The 17,948-nt window shown below is 52.7% G+C and overlaps 2 protein-coding genes across 4 annotated transcripts in view; one reads left to right on the top strand and one right to left on the bottom strand.

Moving 5' to 3' along the window:
- Nucleotides 1-470, bottom strand: part of aoc1 (amine oxidase copper containing 1) — an 8,230-nt gene extending 7,760 nt beyond the window's left edge. The window contains exon 1 of one of the 3 annotated variants that reach the window (XM_057013154.1): nucleotides 211-470. The gene's annotated coding sequence lies outside the window, so the exon portion shown is untranslated. The remainder of the gene's footprint in view (nucleotides 1-210) is intronic. The other 2 variants (XM_057013152.1, XM_057013153.1) reach the window with 2 other exon arrangements.
- Nucleotides 1-17,948, top strand: part of sspo (SCO-spondin) — a 57,884-nt gene that overhangs the window by 2,154 nt on the left and 37,782 nt on the right. Inside the window, 40 exon segments of the mRNA XM_057013155.1 lie at nucleotides 295-377; nucleotides 592-762; nucleotides 851-1,074; nucleotides 1,165-1,267; nucleotides 1,348-1,506; nucleotides 1,770-1,855; nucleotides 3,318-3,443; nucleotides 3,570-3,726; nucleotides 3,868-4,120; nucleotides 4,193-4,334; nucleotides 4,502-4,655; nucleotides 4,755-4,927; nucleotides 5,484-5,702; nucleotides 5,783-5,948; nucleotides 6,425-6,677; nucleotides 7,194-7,404; nucleotides 8,234-8,328; nucleotides 8,411-8,667; nucleotides 8,744-8,878; nucleotides 8,968-9,170; nucleotides 9,255-9,382; nucleotides 9,464-9,573; nucleotides 9,648-9,797; nucleotides 10,426-10,519; nucleotides 10,601-10,810; nucleotides 10,986-11,191; nucleotides 11,288-11,402; nucleotides 11,482-11,603; nucleotides 11,672-11,833; nucleotides 13,323-13,556; nucleotides 13,629-13,751; nucleotides 13,834-13,925; nucleotides 14,009-14,237; nucleotides 14,300-14,449; nucleotides 14,535-14,675; nucleotides 15,033-15,215; nucleotides 15,953-16,103; nucleotides 16,393-16,552; nucleotides 17,711-17,759; nucleotides 17,841-17,939. Of these exon segments, the coding sequence (XP_056869135.1) occupies nucleotides 295-377; nucleotides 592-762; nucleotides 851-1,074; nucleotides 1,165-1,267; nucleotides 1,348-1,506; nucleotides 1,770-1,855; nucleotides 3,318-3,443; nucleotides 3,570-3,726; nucleotides 3,868-4,120; nucleotides 4,193-4,334; nucleotides 4,502-4,655; nucleotides 4,755-4,927; nucleotides 5,484-5,702; nucleotides 5,783-5,948; nucleotides 6,425-6,677; nucleotides 7,194-7,404; nucleotides 8,234-8,328; nucleotides 8,411-8,667; nucleotides 8,744-8,878; nucleotides 8,968-9,170; nucleotides 9,255-9,382; nucleotides 9,464-9,573; nucleotides 9,648-9,797; nucleotides 10,426-10,519; nucleotides 10,601-10,810; nucleotides 10,986-11,191; nucleotides 11,288-11,402; nucleotides 11,482-11,603; nucleotides 11,672-11,833; nucleotides 13,323-13,556; nucleotides 13,629-13,751; nucleotides 13,834-13,925; nucleotides 14,009-14,237; nucleotides 14,300-14,449; nucleotides 14,535-14,675; nucleotides 15,033-15,215; nucleotides 15,953-16,103; nucleotides 16,393-16,552; nucleotides 17,711-17,759; nucleotides 17,841-17,939 (6,278 nt within the window).

Below are 17,948 nucleotides of genomic sequence, written 5' to 3'. Positions count from 1 at the left end.
GGGGGGCAGGGAGGCAGGAGGGGGGCAGGAAGGCAGGGAGGCAGGGAGGCAGGAAGGCAGGGGGGCAGGGTCACCTCAGCCTTTCAGGAGGTTTTCAGGTTTTTGTGGCCCGTCAGAACTTTAAAAATCATCTAAAAACCTACTTTCAAACTTTTCAACACTCAAAATATCATCTTATACAAATGGAGAACAATAAGCCGAGTCTTTTACTGTGGAGAGCCAGATGTGCTCAGCTGGACACGGAGGGTTACCCTCAACATGACGTGGTTCTCCTCTGCTGTTGGTTGACCTCAGACCCCCTGAGATGGAGAGCCAGGTGGTCAACAGGACCGTCAGGAGCTGCTGTGAAGGCTGGGCCGGACCACGGTGCTCTGAGGGTCAGCAAAACATCCCATTTACCTTGTAAACGAAGCAAAGCTGAAGATGTAAAATGAGTTTAGCCTGTAAACGAGCGCTCCTGACTCTGTCAAACATCTGAAATCACTCGCTGACATTTTCACTGTTTTCTGTTGCTCTTGATCTGGTAAATGCTGCACACCTACTGTGATTAAGGAGACACATGATTCAGTCTCGTTGGCTGATTCCTCACAGGTGTGGGTGCACGTGGCCACTGTTTCTCCACGTGGAGCTGTGAGGAGTTTCCTGGCATTCACAACTCCTCCCTGATGCCGATGGAGCAGTGCTGCAGCAGCAGGTGGGGAATGAGCTGGAAAAATGCCTCTGACCAGACCTGCTTGTCCTGCTCGTACACTCTGCTGACTGGTGGGCAGCACGCACACACACACACACGCACACACACACACACACACGTCCAAGCATCTCCCTGGTACCTAACCCCCTCCCCCAGCAGACTCTCAGCTCTCCCCGCTGGTGCGTGGGGGTCTTTTGGGAAGTGCCAGAGTGCTCCTGAGCTCCGCGACCTGCATGTCCTGGGGTGGAAGCCACTACCGCTCCTTTGACAGAAAGCACTTCCATTTCCAAGGAGTCTGCACCTACCTGCTGGCCTCATCCACCGACGGCACCTGGGCAGTTTACATCACAACCCTGTGTGACGGGGGAGGGCGGTGCAGCAAGGTGAGGAAAACTCACTCAATAGAGCAGCGTTATTGAAACACACCAGGAAATAATACACCTGTGATTGTTTGATATTTTCTATCTTCTCAGGCTTTAAAGATGATGTTTGGTTTGGATTTGGTGTCAGTTCATCATAAGAATTTAACTGTGAACGGCCTCCCGGTTCCCAACGGAGAAGCACTCTTCCAAAATGGTTCCTTTTTTTTAAAGTACCTGCTCAGCTCCTTTGACTGTTCTTTAAATTTACATTTTAAAATGATTTTCTTGATGAAGGTGTAAGTGTTTACTGGCTTGGGGACTTTGTGTTTGTGGAGAGTGGCCTGGGTGTGAGAGTGAAGTTTGACCTGAGCAACACGGTTTACGTGACCGTGACTGCAGAGCACCTGTCGGCCACCAGGGGGCTCTGTGGAGTCTACAACGGCGATGCTGACGGTGAGAAATGTGCAACAACACGCAACACTCAACAACACTCTTGAGGATCTACACAGACAACAGACAACATGGCAGCAGCAAAGATGCCCTCATTTTTCCTTTAATATCCTCGAACTGAAGTCACACTTTCCCTCCACATCACACATGTTTGCCAGGATCTTGAAAGAATCCGATACAGACGAGTTTCCACAGCTCTTTTAATGTTTTTGTGTTGTCTTTTTCCTGTATTAACCACTTGATGTGTTTGTGTCTTGGTCATGCAGATGATTTCACCACAGCGGGGGGGCGTGTGTCCCAGTATGCTGCCAGCTTTGGAAACTCATGGAAAGTTCCTGACCAGCAGAACAAAGTACGACTTGAAATACTCCATAAATGTCTCTTTGTTAGGCTTAGGTTCAGCTTCATAGAGACATTCATAGTGGGACAGTTTACGCTGGATAACAGACAACTTCTTTCAGCTTAATGTTTGTTCAAAAAGCAAGAAATCTGCTAAAAGCCAACCCTAAATTATGGTGAATGTCCACATTTATAAAGTGACAAATGTTGTCAAATGTTACTAAAGTAAATCACAGTGACGTCCTGCAGCAACAGCTTGGGCCCCCTGCAGCGTTGGGACACAGTAGCCCCCCCTGGCGGCCACGACCACGGCTTTTCTGAGCAGCTGAGAGTCTTTCTGCTCTTGTTTGCTGGACTTTTGTCCATCCCGGAAGACAAAAGTCTTCCAGTTGTGGGAGCGTCCCTGGCTGTCTAGAGTCCACCGCTGTCTTCCTGTGTAGCCACAGTCTTCAGTGCTGATTGGGTCTGTAGACTCTCAGCTCTGTGGAGTCTGGTTCCATCGAGGAGTCTGGTTCCATCGTGGAGTCTGGTTCCATCGTGGAGTCTGGTTCCATCGTGGGGTCTGGTTCCATCGAGGAGTCTGGTTCCATCGAGGAGTCTGGTTCCATCGAGGGGTCTGGTTCCATCGTGGAGTCTGGTTCCATCGTGGAGTCTGGTTCCATCGTGGAGTCTGGTTCCATCGAGGGGTCTGGTTCCATCGTGGGGTCTGGTTCCATCGTGGAGTCTGGTTCCATTTGTTGACAACATCCTGAGGGTGGTGCTAGCTCAGTCTCTATGGGCCTGGGCTAGGATGGCGACCTTCAGACGACCTTCAGAACACTGCCTTTCAGGCAGGAACTCTGGATGAGCTGGCGTCTCATTCAGGGGCGGAGCCACATGGAGCAGGGAGGGGCTGCAGCGTCGCCGTGACCTCGGAGGGTTCAAACATCTGGGAATCGTAAAGGAGAGACATCAGGAGCTTCTAACAGATGTTGTTAAAATAGAACAAGACAAGTGTTGCTGCTGGGCTCACATCTGGGTGGGTGGATGATGGATGGATGGGTGGGTGGATGGATGATGGATGGATGGATGGTTGGATGATGGATGGGTGGAGGATGGATGATGGATGGGTGGATGGATGATGGATGGGTGGATGATGGATGATGGATGGTTGGATGATGGATGGATGGGTGGCGGATGGATGGATGGATGGATGGTTGGATGGATGGATGGATGGATGGATGATGGATGGGTGGATGATGGATGATGGAGAGACAGAGAGACAGAGGGCTACTGTCCATCCTCCAGGTCCATGCATGTGAGGGTGGGTGATCCATAGTGAGACCGTCACGATGGTGCACGTCAGTTGTGTGCAGTCGTGCACCGTCGGCGTTCCCTTCTGCTTTCCTGTATTTGCGTAATAATCTGATATTTAATAATAATATGGTCTGGTGGATCCTCACCCTCCCGCCTCGGCGTTCCTCTGCTCCCTGCAGGGCTGCAGTGATGCTGCTGAACTGGGCCACAGTTGTGACGCCTCAGCAGGTCCGAGCCTCCGTCATCAGGCCGAGGCTGCGTGTGACCGGCTGCTGGAGACGCCCTTCACACACTGCCACCTGCGGGTCAGACACACACACACACACACACACACACACGCACACACACACGCACACGCACACACACACACACACCCCTCTGCTCTAGACCTCAGAGCCTCCTGAAGTGCTGAACAGTCACCTGTGCTCCAGGTGGACCCGGCGGTGTACGTGGACACGTGCCTGTATCTGTACTGCAGCCTGCCCGGCCACCAGAGGGCGCCGGCGGTGTGCGACACTCTGGCCAGCTACGCCCGGGAATGCGCCCAGCAGCACGTCATCGTCTCCTGGAGGACGGCGTCCCTGTGTGGTAGGAAAAGTTGGGACACGGTGCAAGTTCTTGTTGGAGATGCTTGACAATATTTCACTATGGGATGAATCGTGTGTGTCACGTCCTGAAGGTCGTTCAAGGTGAATTTTAAAGACCTTTTTTCCCTTTTTGCCTTGACAGGTCGCACGTGTCCCAAGCGTCAAGTATATTCGGACTGTGTGTCGTCCTGCCCCCCCAGCTGTGCCTCTGCCCAGCCCCCTGGGGCTGCTGCGGCCCTGGGGCAGTGCAGAGAGGAGTGTGTGGGGGGGTGTGAGTGTCCAGCGGGTCTCTATCTGCACCAGGGCGACTGCCTGAGGAGGGAGGATTGTCCTTGTTTCTACCGCAGACGCACCTACCAGCCAGGAGACCGCATCCAGCAGAGATGCAACACCTGGTACAGCTGTTGCTCTCCTGGGGGGTTTTTCTTTGCCCCGTCCTAATCTACCCCCCCCCCCTCTCGCTGCAGTGTGTGTGGAGCCGGGCGGTGGCAGTGTACCGGGGAGAAGTGTGCCGTCCAGTGCCGCCTGATGGGGGCGCTGCAGGTGACCACCTTTGATAAGAAGAGCTACACGCTACGAGGAGGAGACTGCCGCTTCACTGCTGTGGAGGTGTGGGGGGGGGTGAGGTGGGGGGGGGGGGTGGGTGGGGGGGGGGGTTAAGGGGGGCTGGGGTGCGGGTGGGGGGGGGGGTGTGAGGGTGGGGGGGGTGTGTGTGTGTGTGTGTGTGTGTGTGGTGCGTGTGTGTGGTGGTGTCCTAATTCCATTTGTGTGTCTAGGACTATGTTGACAGGAAACTGATGGTGACCGTGCGCTGTGGAGAGTTTGTGGGAGCCAGAGGGGCAGCAACAGGGGCAACAAGAGGGCACGTGGGGTATCTGAGGGAGATCTCGGTGACGGCGCTTCACACCACCGTCACCATCACCGATACTGGTCAGGTTCTAAAACTCTGAACTCCAACACTTCTAACTCAGCTGCTCATCTTCCCTGAGCCTTTCGTTTGACACCACAACCTTCATTCATTCCCTGAAGGTGCAGTGACCCTGAATGGGAAGAGCCAGGCGCTCCCGGTGGTGACGGGGGACCTGGCGGTGCGTCGGGCCTCCTCCTCCTTCCTCCTGATCCAGGCCTTTGGGGCCCAGCTGCTCTGGTACCTGGACGGACCTCTGGCTCTCATCTCTCTGCAGCCAGCATTTGCTAAAAAGGTGCTGAGACATAAAAGCCCAAATATCACCGAAAACTGAAAGAGGTCAAATGTCAAACTCCATTTAGGGTTAGGGTTACCAGGGTTACCAGGGTTAGGGTTGGGTTACCAGGGTTAGGGTTGGGTTACCAGGGTTAGGGTTAGGGTTACCAGGGTTAGGGTTAGGGTCACCAGGGTTAGGGTTAGGGTTACCAGGGTTACCAGGGTTACCAGGGTTAGGGTTGGGTTACCAGGGTTAGGGTTAGGGTTACCAGGGTTACCAGGGTTAGGGTTGGGTTACCAGGGTTAGGGTTAGGGTTACCAGGGTTAGGGTTACCAGGGTTAGGGTAGGGTTACCAGGGTTACCAGGGTAACCCAACCCTAACCCTGACCCAGCGTAGGTGTAGAAGGTCCAGACTTCCAGGGAAGCCTCTTCCCATCATGGCTGTTGGATAAAAATCCCAATCATGAGTTAATAAGCGACAGGAGGAGATTCATTCATTTCATTATTAAACGTGCACGTTGTGTAGGTGCGCGGTCTGTGTGGCCTTTCATTATTAAAGGTGCACGTTGTGTAGGTGCGCGGTCTGTGTGGCACCCTGACCTGGACGCCACACGACGACTTCATGACTCCAGATGGAGACATCGAGAACAACGTGCCCTCGTTTGCAGAGAAATTCGCCAGCGAGCGCTGCTTCCTGCCCGGAGGAGCTCCCCCCGACGCCTGCGCCACCTTCGCCCAGAAGCGTCAGTACGCCGAGGCGGCGTGCTCCGCCGTGCACGCCGCAGCCTTCCAGGTAGCGCAGGTGTTCCAGGTAGCGCAGGTGTCCCTCCGTCAGCGCCAGCCTCTCCTGCCCTCTGCCCTCTGTTGCTGCAGGCCTGCCATGACGTGGTGGACAGGGAGCACTATCACCGCCTGTGCCTGTCAGAGGCGTGTGCATGTGCCCCGGAGCGGGCGTGCCACTGCACCGTCATCGCGGCCTACGCCCAGCACTGCGCCCAGGAGGGCGCCCCCGTGCCCTGGCGGGATCCGACCCTCTGCCGTAAGTGCTCACACCTCTAGAACGCTTCCCAATGACCCCCGCTGTAAGAAACCGGATTGTTCTGGTTTTACGTCCTTTCAGATGGAGGAAGCTCCAATTAGTGACTGTCGGTTATGGGTTCTAGACTGTCGGTTATGGGTTCTAGACTGTCGGTTATGGGTTCTAGACTGTCGGTTATGGGTTCTAGACTGTCGGTTATTGGTTCTAGACTAGTTATTGGTTCTAGACTGTCGGTTATTGGTTCTAGTCTAGTTATTGGTTCTAGACTGTTGGTTATGGGTTCTAGACTGTCGGTTATTGGTTCTAGACTGTCGGTTATTGGTTCTAGACTGTCGGTTATTGGTTCCACTGCTTTTTATCAGTTGCTAATTTGGTGACTCTGTCTGCTGTTTCCTTATTTGAAGGTAGATTTTAGTAACAGTCAGGATAAAATCTGGGTGAGCGTCCTCTGAATGTCTCTGTGGGACTGTCCCCAGCGGTCCAGTGTTCCGGGGGGCAGATTTACCAGGAATGTGGTCGAGCCTGCGGGGACTCGTGTGCAGATGCTTTGAACTGTGAGGACGCGGTGGAGGGAGCTGGTCTCAGGACCTGTGTCCCGGGCTGCCAGTGTCCACCAGGACTGATGCAGGACCAGCGAGGACAGTGTGTGCCCATCAGCATGTGTCCCTGCGTGCACGGCGGGAAGACGTACCAGCCCGGGGTGGTGGTCCACAACAGCTGTAACACCTGGTAGGCACGTTCCTCCTCAAGCATCAAACATGGCAGGACAGTATCCTGAAACTGTCCAGAGGGATTTTGTAGCTTTTCCTGCTGTTGAGGTTTGGAAAATGACACGTTCCGAAGAGTCTGGTGGTGTGAGCGTCCTGATGAACTCATCCTATGTTCCTGCGTCCTGATACAGGATAGGTTGATTTCATTACATCTCTTCACCACACAGCCATCGACAAGGGAAGATTTCATAGATTATTAATAAATCTCTGGATTAACGCCTGAGGGACGAACGCTGGTTAGATGTTCGATACCCGACCAGCAACCTCCTGATTTAATAAAGAACAAATAGATAAAAACAGAGTGAGAAGTGTTCGCTGGACACTGGCCAGTTACAAGAAGTTCTAGATGTGTCCCCCCACCATAGGAATAATCCTCAGTAATCTAAACACTTATTATGGGATGGGTTAGGCTTTATTAGGGTTCTTGGTGTTGTGGACTGATGCGCTCAGCTTTGACTCTGTCATTGTTCCCCAGCGTGTGTGAGAAGGGCCACTTTAACTGCACACAGGAGCGATGTACAGAGGTGAATCACTGTCCAGGGTCCCTGGTCTACTCTCCTCGCTCCTGCCTTCTCACCTGCTCCAGCCTCGATCCTCCGGGCCAGCACCCAGGTTCTGGCGTGGCCCAGTGGAGCTGTAGGGAGCCGCTGTCGGGGTGTGTGTGTCCGCAGGGAACCGTGTTACTGGTAGGTGAAATAATAACTATACTAATAACTAATAATAACTATAATAACAGCTATACTAATAACTATAATAACTATACTAATAACTAATAATAACTATAATAATAGCTATACTAATAATTATAATAAAAACTATAATAACTATAATATTAACTATAATAATAAACGACTATTTGCATCAGTCAAAATCAGCCAGTTGCACAGAAATGAATAAATGTGCATCTTTAACGGAGCCATTTAAAGAACAATAAAAGAAACATGAACTATTACAGGCAGGTTTTGAATGAAAATGCTTATTATTTATTTACACATGAAGTGGTTTTAGCTACAGCTGCCATGACAACTGTGCTGGTTGCCAAATAATTTAAAATATTTTTTTATATTTACAGAGCTAAATTCATTCCAAAACTCAACATGTCAAATGTCCCATCGTTCCCGATTGACCACAGTGAAAATAATCCTCGAGGAAATCCACAACATATTTATAATAAATCAGGCTTGAGGAACCAATGAAGCATAGAAACCTGCGTTATGTTTTAGCCTGGACGTACTCTGGGTCCAAGTAACCTGAGGACTTTGCTCCACACTAACAGCAGGTGGCGCTGTGTCACTCAAACCCTGCTATAAACCCCGTTTTTTTCCAGTTTAAATTACGCAAACTGGGACGTTCAGTGGAAAGTTCTGATATTTCAGCTAGCGTAAGCGAGCTAGCTAGCGTGCAGGGCTACATCCTGTAAAAAGGGGCCAAGGGCTCCAATGCATGCTGTGATCTGACGCGTCCAGCAGCTTAATCCTGGCCTGATGGCGCTGCTGATGTGGTTGTTTCTTCCAGGGAGATCTCTGCGTTGTGCCCGAAGAATGTCCCTGCCATCATAACGGACAGCTGTACTCCAGCAATGACACCATCATCAAAGACTGCAACACATGGTAGTGAAGCGCCACCTTCTTGGAACCCTAACCCTTCCTGCTTTGATGTGCGCCTCCATAACCTGTCCGTCCTGGCCTGCAGTGTTTGTAAGGAGCGGCGTTGGCACTGCAGCCAGGCGTCCTGCGCTGGCGTGTGCGTGGCCACCGGTGACCCCCACTATGTGACCTTCGATGGTCGCTACTACTCTTTCCTGGGCGACTGCCAGTACGTGTTGGTGAGGGAGACCAGCGGCCTGTTCAGCGTCACAGCGGAGAACGTCCCCTGTGGCAGCACGGGCGTCACCTGTACCAAGTCAGTCACCCTCAGCCTGGGAAACACTGTCATCCATCTGCTGAGAGGTAGGACTGTGGCCACGAGGGCTGACCAAGGGACGCGTGGGGTTCTTGAGGCTGCATCTTCTCCTCTTTCTTTCAGGGAAAGCTGTCACGGTTAATGGGATGCCAGTTAATTTGCCAAAGTCGTACAGCGGCAGCGGTCTGACTCTCTCGAGAGTCGGCATGTTTGTCTCCCTCACTTCCAGACTGGGTGTTTCTCTGCTATGGGATGGAGGTGAAGATGACCTAAAGTTCCTATAGCTGTAATCCTCCGGGCTGTAGGTGCAGGCTGTTGCATCTGTGTGGCCTTCCTGTTGTGTCCAGGTATGCGCGTCTATGTACGACTGGCAGCCCACCTTCACGGACAGGTGGGAGGTTTGTGTGGAAATTTTGATGGAGATACAGAAAACGACTTCACTACACGTCAGGGCATCATTGAGTCGACCGCTGAGCTGTTTGGGAACTCCTGGAAGGTCAGTCCGTCCTGCCCCGACGTGGCAGACCAGGACCTCCGGGACCCGTGCGCTGTGAGTTCAACGTGCTTGCTGACTTGTGTTCACACATGTTGAGCTGCAGCACGAAAGAAAACGCACAACTTGATCTTTGTCTAGTTAAATCCACACAGAGTGACTTGGGCCAGGAAGAAATGTGCGGTCCTGACCCAGGAGCTGTTCTCTCGGTGTCACCTGGAAGTGGCCTTCCAACAGTATTACGAGTGGTGCGTCTTTGACGCCTGTGGGTGAGTGACAGCACTAATAGGCGGAGGAGCATCATGCGCTCGTGTAAGAACACCAGAACTTTCCTCACCTGCGTGTTGAAGGTGCGACTCAGGCGGCGACTGCGAGTGCCTGTGCACGGCCATCGCTGCCTACGCTGAGGAATGCAACCGCAGAGGGGTTTACATCCGCTGGCGGTCCCAGGAGCTCTGTCGTACGTCGCAGCTCCACAGCCATGAGAGCTCCACGCTAGCGTGACCCTGACCCTGCTCACTGTCTCTCCTTTAGCTCTGCAGTGTGAGAACGGGCTGGTGTACGACCCCTGTGGACCGGCTTGCTCCCCCTCGTGTCCTCATCTCCAGCAGGGTCCACAGTCTCAGTGTGGGGCGTTCTCCTGTGTAGAAGGCTGCTTCTGTCCTCCCGGAATGGTCCTAAACGGTGAGACAATTCCAGAAAGAGGAAATTAGACAGCAGAACCCCCTGGATGCAGACAGCATGAGTCGTCAACACCAAATACTTTTTCCCCAGGAACTTTTCAATGACTGTTTAGTGTTCTAATGACACTCAACCTCCGATGGGTCCACTTCAAATCTTTAACAATAAGATCCTGTCAGTTCTTGGTTCACCCCTCATCATGGGTGGAATTCCATGAGGACGTTTCACCTCCGTCCAGGAGGTCTCATCAGTTCCAGCTGACTGTTGGGGACTTCCAGGTTCTTCTGCTCCTCAGGAGCCACGAGCACCTTTGGAGCTTCAGTCACCTGGTGGTTGGTGGCTCCGCCCCTCATTAATAACGGGGCTGGTTAGTGGCCATGTGTGAATGGCGGTCAGCTAGAGCTGATGAAGCCTCCTGGGTGAGAGGTGAAACATCTCTAACTACCAGAAAAAACTCCCTTCTCCAGCATTTCTGGGGTCCTGGCATCAGAACATGGTCTTTCTAGATGTCCTGTCTTAAAGCAGAACATCTAGAAAGGCTGCTCCCACCATGTTCTGGGGTCCTGACATCATGGGGGTATCAGTAGTGGCTCGACCACGTGGACTCTTTGCTGAAGGTGTCCTTCTGCAGGAGAACGTTGTGTGGACCCCCCTCAGTGTCCATGTGAATGGGAGGGCTCACTTTTTCCATCTACAACGATCATCAATCAGCACTGCCAGAACTGGTCGGTTCGTTTCTAAACCACTTCATCTTTTAGGTGTAATAACATAAATTAAGTTTAGGTTTCATGTTTTGCTCTGTGAAGCTCCTGCCGAGAGGGTTTGTGGCAGTGTGAAGGTGTCCCCTGTCCCCCTCCCTCTCCAGCATGTTTGGAGACAGAGTTCACCTGTGCTAGGGGGCGCTGCATCCCCTCCCAATGGGTATGTGACAACGAAGACGACTGTGGTGACGGTTCAGATGAAGTCTGCCTCTCTACGTGTTCTCCAGATGAGTTCCAATGTTCCAGCGCTCCAAGGTGGGCTTCAGTTCTACTACAAACTTGTATTCTTTTATAAGAGAAAGCGTTAAAATCCTTCACTATTCTGAGACCATTAGCTTTATGCTAACGTTGTGACTACTGTGTGTGTGTGCTAGCATACCTGAAGTATTCTAACAGAAGTGAATGAACTGAATTGCTCCCCATCTTGCAGTGGCCCGTGTCTGAAACTGGCTCTTCGTTGCAACGGCCATCCCGACTGTGCTGACCACTCAGACGAAGAGCCCTGTGGACCAGCCCCCCCCACACCTCTCTGCCCACCAGGGGAGTTCCAGTGCGCCAATGGGAAGTGCCTGGCAGCCAGCCGGGTCTGCGATGGCCGACTCGATTGTGGCTTTGCTGATGGTTCTGATGAGCACGGTAAAAAGGACAGACTCGCGCTAGCACAGCTCCAAACAGACGTGCGGAGCGCGGAGCGGTGGATCGTTGCTAGACCAATCCCAATCTGTCCTGCAGACTGCGGTGTGGTTTGTGACCGAGGGGAATTCCTGTGCTCGGGAGGACGCTGCATTCTTTATCTCCACCGCTGTGATGGACACGACGATTGTGGGGACCTGAGTGATGAGAGGGGGTATGTTCTTAGGTGGAATTCCACTGGAATTGACCAGAATGAAATCAGGTTCCAAACTGTCATCCTGGTTTCATTTTAGATGTGTGTGTGCACCAGCGGAGTTCCAGTGTCCCGACGACGAGTGTGTCCCTGCAGGCAGAGTGTGTGATGGACACGACGATTGTCCCTCTGGCACAGATGAAGCTACATGTCCAAGTAGAGGTAAAACCTGGAGAGCACAAGGCGCCTTTGTGTGGTTGACTGTGTTCCAATGACCTGGTCTGTGGCAGTGACCTGTGGTCCTGAGCAGTTCGGCTGCTCGGATGGTTCCTGCATCTCCACCAGCCTGTTGTGTGATGGAGTAACAGACTGTCGGGCTGGAGAGGACGAGAACAGAACCACCTGCACCACCGTCTCCGTGAGCCCCCCCTCTGTCACTGTTGCTGCAGAAGGTATTCCAACATCTTCATTCACATTTCACCAAAATAAAAATGACAGACTTTTGTTTAACGTTAAAACACGACAGAATCTGCGTCTAAAATAACTGACTGGAGAGAATTTAGGGACAGTGAGTTCAGAGAGTGGTTAGTTAGCATAGTGGACACATGGAGGACTAGTTATAGTGGACACATGGAGGACTGGTTATAGTGGATACATGGAGGACTGGTTATAGTTGGACACATGGAGGACTGGTTATAGTGGACACATGGAGGACTGGTTAGAGTGGACACATGGAGGACTGGTTAGAGTGGACACATGGAGGACTGGTTAGAGTGGACACATGGAGGACTGGTTATTGTGGACACATGGAGGACTGGTTAGAGTGGACACATGGAGGACTGGTTATAGTTGACACATGGAGGACTGGTTATAGTGGACACATGGAGGACTGGTTATAGTGGACACATGGAGGACTGGTTAGAGTGGACACATGTAGGACTGGTTAGAGTGGACACATGGAGGACTGGTTATAGTGGACGCATGGAGGACTGGTTATAGTTGGACGCATGGAGGACTAGTTATAGTGGACACATGTGTTGGTCTCCTGCATTGGTCTCCTGCGGTCTCCTGTGGTGGTCTCCTGTGGTCTCCTGTGGTCTCCTGTGGTGGTCTCCTGTGGTCTCTGCGGTGGTCTCCTGCGTTGGTCTCCTGCGTTGGTCTCCTGTGTGGTCTCCTGCGTTGGTCTCCTGTGGTCTCCTGCGTTGGTCTCCGGTGGTCTCCTGTGGTGGTCTCCTGTGGTGGTCTCCTGCGTTGGTCTCCTGCGTTGGTCTCCTGCGTTGGTCTCCTGTGGTGGTCTCCTGCGGTGGTCTCCTGCGGTCTCCTGCGTTGGTCTCCTGTGGTCTCCTGCGTTGGTCTCCTGCGTTGGTCTCCTGTGGTGGTCTCCTGTGGTCTCCTGCATTGGTCTCCTGCGTTGGTCTCCTGCGTTGGTCTCCTGTGGTCTCCTGCATTGGTCTCCTGTGGTGGTCTCCTGTGGTGGTCTCCTGCGGTGGTCTCCTGCGTTGGTCTCCTGCGGTGGTCTCCTGTGGTCTCCTGCGTTGGTCTCCTGTGGTGGTCTCCTGCGGTGGTCTCCTGTGGTGGTCTCCTGTGTTGGTCTCCTGTGTTGGTCTCCTGTGGTCTCCTGTGGTCTCCTGCGTTGGTCTCCTTTGGTCTCCTGCGTTGGTCTCCTGCGTTGGTCTCCTGCGGTGGTCTCCTGCGTTGGTCTCCTGCGTTGGTCTCCTGTGGTCTCCTGCGGTGGTCTCCTGTGGTCTCCTGCGGTGGTCTCCTGCGGTGGTCTCCTGTGGTGGTCTCCTGCGGTGGTCTCCTGCATTGGTCTCCTGCGTTGGTCTACTGCGGTGGTCTCCTGTGGTCTCCTGCGGTGGTCTCCTGTGGTGGTCTCCTGCGTTGGTCTCCTGCGGTCTCCTTCAGACTTGAGTCGTCTGAACAGCGTTTTCTTGTCTCCAGCTTGCAGGACCTACGAGTTCCGCTGTGACTCTGGAGCTCAGTGTGTCCCTCAGGCCTGGCGTTGTGACGGAGAGACGGACTGTCTGGACGGGAGCGATGAGCAGCAGTGTGCCAGGCCCTGCGGACCTGCACAGGTGTCCTGCATGAGTGGAGACCAGTGTGTGGACCTTCTAGATCTCTGTGATGGCACACCTCATTGCAGGGACGCTTCAGATGAGAGCGTTGACAACTGCGGTAACTCACAGGAGACACAGCTAAAGGCTAATTTAAGGACTCGTGCTAACGCCAGCTCTGTCCGCCCACCAGGGTCGCTTCAGATACCTCCGTGTGTGGGAGGCTTCTCCTGTGACAACCGCACTTGTGTGAACATGTCCCAGGTGTGCAACGGCGTCCCAGACTGTCCACGCGGTGAAGATGAGGCGGTCTGTGGTGAGTCCTCATAACACAACAGACACGTGACGACGTTTCCACGTCGACATCTGGAGCGACGTCATTTCCTGTCTTCTGTCAGACAGGACCGTGCCCCCACCTGGCAGCAGGAACGCCACTGACACCTGTTCTGAGTTCACCTGCATGGATGGATCCTGTATCCCCTTCAACATGGCAAGCTCTGCACGCATCATCTCCCAGGAGAAACACAATCTTCTAGTTATTGAAGTTCACCATTGATTCATTGTGTGTTTTAGGTGTGTAACGGTGCAGCAGACTGCCAGGATCCCACAGACGCACACGCAGGCCCAACGGATGAACAGGGCTGTAGGAGCTGGACCTCCTGGGGTCCCTGGAGCTCCTGTTCTGCCTCCTGTGGATCAGGCTCCAGAAGCAGGCAGAGGTTCTGTGCACCTGGAGACCCCCTGTTCCACTGTGCCGGGGAGGCCGTTGAGAAGCAGGAGTGCTTCAACACCACCTGCCCCGGTAAGACAGCGGTGCTCACCAAGTCAGTCTTCTGTCCCTAACGCCAGTCTGTGCTGCACCAGTGGACGGTCAGTGGCTGTCGTGGGAGAACTGGTCCAACTGTTCCAGCTGTGGCGGAGTCCAGGTGAGACACAGAGGCTGCGTCCCTCCTCGTCATGGAGGCAGAGACTGCTCCCAGCTCCCCGGACCGTCCAACCTCCTCATGGAAATTAGTAAGAACTCGCTGCTGTTGCTGCTTGGAAAGATCAAGACGCACATTACACACAAAGAAGGTTAAATGCTTCCGTCTGTCTCCAGGGCGATGTCCGAATGTGGGTTGTGCCAACACCAGCTGTCCCACTGGGATGTTGCACTACCCCTGTGCTCCTTGCCCAGGTTCCTGTGCACATGTCAGTGCTGGAACCAGTTGCAGCCCAGCGCCACGTTCCTGCTCATCAGGTCATTCTCAACACACCTGAAATGTCTTGGCTTTTGTGGTGAAGGTGTGATGTTGGGGTCAGGCTGTAGAAAGAGCCTCCCAGAGAGGGTTAGGGTTGGGGTCAGGCTGTAGAAAGGGTTAGGGTTGGGGTCAGGCTGTAGAAAGAGCCTCCCAGAGAGGGTTGGGGTTGGGGTCAGGCTGTAGAAAGAGCCTCCCAGAGAGGGTTGGGGTTGGGGTCAGGCTGTAGAAAGAGCCTCCCAGAGAGGGTTGGGGTTGGGGTCAGGCTGTAGAAAGAGCCTCCCAGAGAGGGTTGGGGTTGGGGTCAGGCTGTAGAAAGAGCCTCCCAGAGAGGGTTTGATTTGAGCCTCCTGCTCCAGGGTGCTGGTGTGCCGAGGGCCTGGTGATGAACCAGCTGCAGCAGTGTGTGCTGCCAGAGGAGTGTTGGTGTGAGGCGTCCGGAGCCACAACCTGGCCAGGCCAGCAGATGAAGGTGGGCTGTGAGATCTGCGTTTGTGAGCGAGGCCGAGCCCAGAGGTGCCGGCCCAACCCAGACTGTCCAGGTACCACGCCCGTTCTCTCTTCCAAAGGTCTGAGATCTTTGTTTCCTACACAGATGGATCGTTTCCTCGCCAGCACATTTCAAATGAAGTCTTAACCCGTATAAACTAGTCTGAGGAGAACATTCAGACGCTGAAGCGAGAAAAACACATCAGCACTTTTGGGTTTCTTAGAAATTAGATTTCAGTTGTGACGTTTCTCATACGTTGTTTTACTGGAGATAAAAGCAAATATCTGCAACATTTCAATGTTTTCTTCTTATTGATCATAATTCAAATAAAGAGAAAACATAAACTCCATAATTTAGTCGTTATTTCTGCCAAATTTTCAAATACCTTTGATCAAAAAATACAGATCACAAGGTCGACTGATTTTAATGTACGAAACAATAATAATAATAATAATAATAATAATAATAATAATAATAATAATAATAATAATAATAATGCAGGTTGGCGTTTGCTCCTGTGTGCACGGAGCTCATCTATTGGCCAAGTCCTGCGTTGCCATGGCAGCAGGGGGGTCATTCTGGGGTCTGTTTGTAACACATGTAAAACTGCGTAGTTATGCCACGCCACCGTTGTGACGGGGCACAGCTAGAATGGGACCGCCCCGTTTGGAGTGGACGCGTTGGTGACCCAGTCTCAGCGCTGCGTATCGGTGCTGTACGGAACATTAAATCCACTTCTGAATATGAAGAGTTTCACCTAAACTAACTGCCAACGTTGTCACCTGCCAGTAAACTGTGGATGGTCGTCGTGGTCCGACTGGGGAGAGTGCCTGGGCCCATGTGGAGTCCAAAGTATCCAGTGGTCGTTCCGGAGCCCAAACAATCCATCCAAACATGGTGAAGGGAAAACGTGCCGAGGAATTTACCGGAAGGCTCGCAGGTGTGCAGACCAGTCTAGCTGTTTCCATGGCTCCAAATCTTCTATAAACCCATATTTACAGTCGTCAGACCAAAGAAACGCTTTGATCTACCAAAGGTCTTTGGTTCTACGTGGCATCCGCAGGCCCGTCCCTATTTTACCAGACATTCCCGTTATAAATGAGCTGCATGCATGAGTAAACAAGCACGGCGTACGGATGGAGCACGCTGGCTTTGGGCACTAATCGCTGAAATATATTGAAATGATTTGCTGTGATTTTTGCAGGTATTTTTAATAAATGTTATTGCAGGTGTCAGACGGAGCCGTGTGAAGAGTGTCAGTTCCAGGGCAGATCCCATCCCGTTGGAGACAGATGGGCATCGGCTCGCTGCCACTTCTGCTCCTGCCTGGCCAACCTCACCGTGCAGTGCTCCCCCTTCTGTCCATATGCTGTCAGCGGATGTCCTCTGGTAAGGACAGCTGTCTCTGGGGTAGGGTCAGGGTCAGGGTCAGGGTCAGGGGCAGGGTCAGGGGCAGGGTCAGGGTCAGGGGCAGGGTCAGGGTCAGGGGCAGGGCCATATTGGGCCTCAGTCCCACAGAGTAATAATGTGCATCCCCCAAAGGAAAGTTCACTGTGGGCTCATGTCTTGTTCATGTGAGCTCACTTATTTCTGTGGCTTTTATTTTTCTGTTGTTTTTTTAATGTAATTTGCATTGTGACGTTTTTGCACATGTGTGCGTTTAATCTTTGGTATTTGTTGGGGAGAAAGTGATCAGTTTTCTCCCCGAGCTGTTGATATCAGAGGAACGAGACGGAAGCTTCAGTTTACTAGCTGCAAGGGCCACCACACGTCTGCAGTGTGGCTACCAGTGTGGCTACCAGTGTGGCTACCAGTGTAGCTACCAGTGTGGGCTACCAGTGTGGCTACCAGTGTGGCTACCAGTGTGGCTACCAGTGTGGCTACCAGTGTGGGCTACCAGTGTGGGCTACCAGTATAGCTACCAGTGTGGGCTACCAGTGTGGGCTACCAGTGTAGCTACCAGTGTAGCTACCAGTGTGGGCTACCAGTGTGGCTACCAGTGTGGGCTACCAGTGTGGGCTACCAGTGTGGGCTACCAGTGTAGCTACCAGTGTAGCTACCAGTGTGGGCTACCAGTGTGGCTACCAGTGTGGGCTACCAGTGTGGCTACCAGTGTGGGCTACCAGTGTGGGCTACCAGTGTAGCTACCAGTGTGGGCCACCAGTGTGGGCCACCAGTGTGGGCCACCAGTGTGGCCCTGGGGAGGTTTATTCTATACTAGCACACCAACATGTAAGATTACAATAAGTGTAAGCGTCACATGATAAAACAAAGCATGATATATACAAAAGGAACATTTAAGGAAATGAGGGATGGGGTGTCACAGGATGTTCAGCTGGTCTCCTGCGGTCCTGAGGTGATAGAACATCAGCTAAAGCAGGTCAGGGTTCTGGTCAGGAGTGGTAATAAGTAGTTACAGCATTGTCATATGAACACTCACTCTGTTGTGTTTCCGTTTATGTGTTGGGAGACGTAGACGTCGTGTTGTCGGTGGCGTTACGTTTCCCATGATGGAGCCACGCAGTAACACTTGTTCTGGAATTCCAGGGGCAGAGGCTGGTCCAGGGAGAGGAGGACAGGTGTTGTTACTGCAAAGGTAAGGGTGACACCTGGAGATCATCAGATAGGACTTGTTGTATGATGACATCAAATATGCTCATTTATAAAAACGCCGTAGGAGAAAATGACACAATTGCAGCGACCGTCACCCCGGTGACCCCCCAGCCTGAAGAGAGGGCCACGCCTTTGGTCCCATCGTACCCATTGCCCCCCAGAGGTGAACGCT

This window comes from Takifugu flavidus, chromosome 17 (assembly GCF_003711565.1).
Source record: "Takifugu flavidus isolate HTHZ2018 chromosome 17, ASM371156v2, whole genome shotgun sequence".
Taxonomy (NCBI): Eukaryota; Metazoa; Chordata; class Actinopteri; order Tetraodontiformes; family Tetraodontidae; genus Takifugu; species Takifugu flavidus.
Note: the sequence above shows the minus strand (reverse complement) of the source record. Positions and strands in the feature narration are given on the sequence as shown.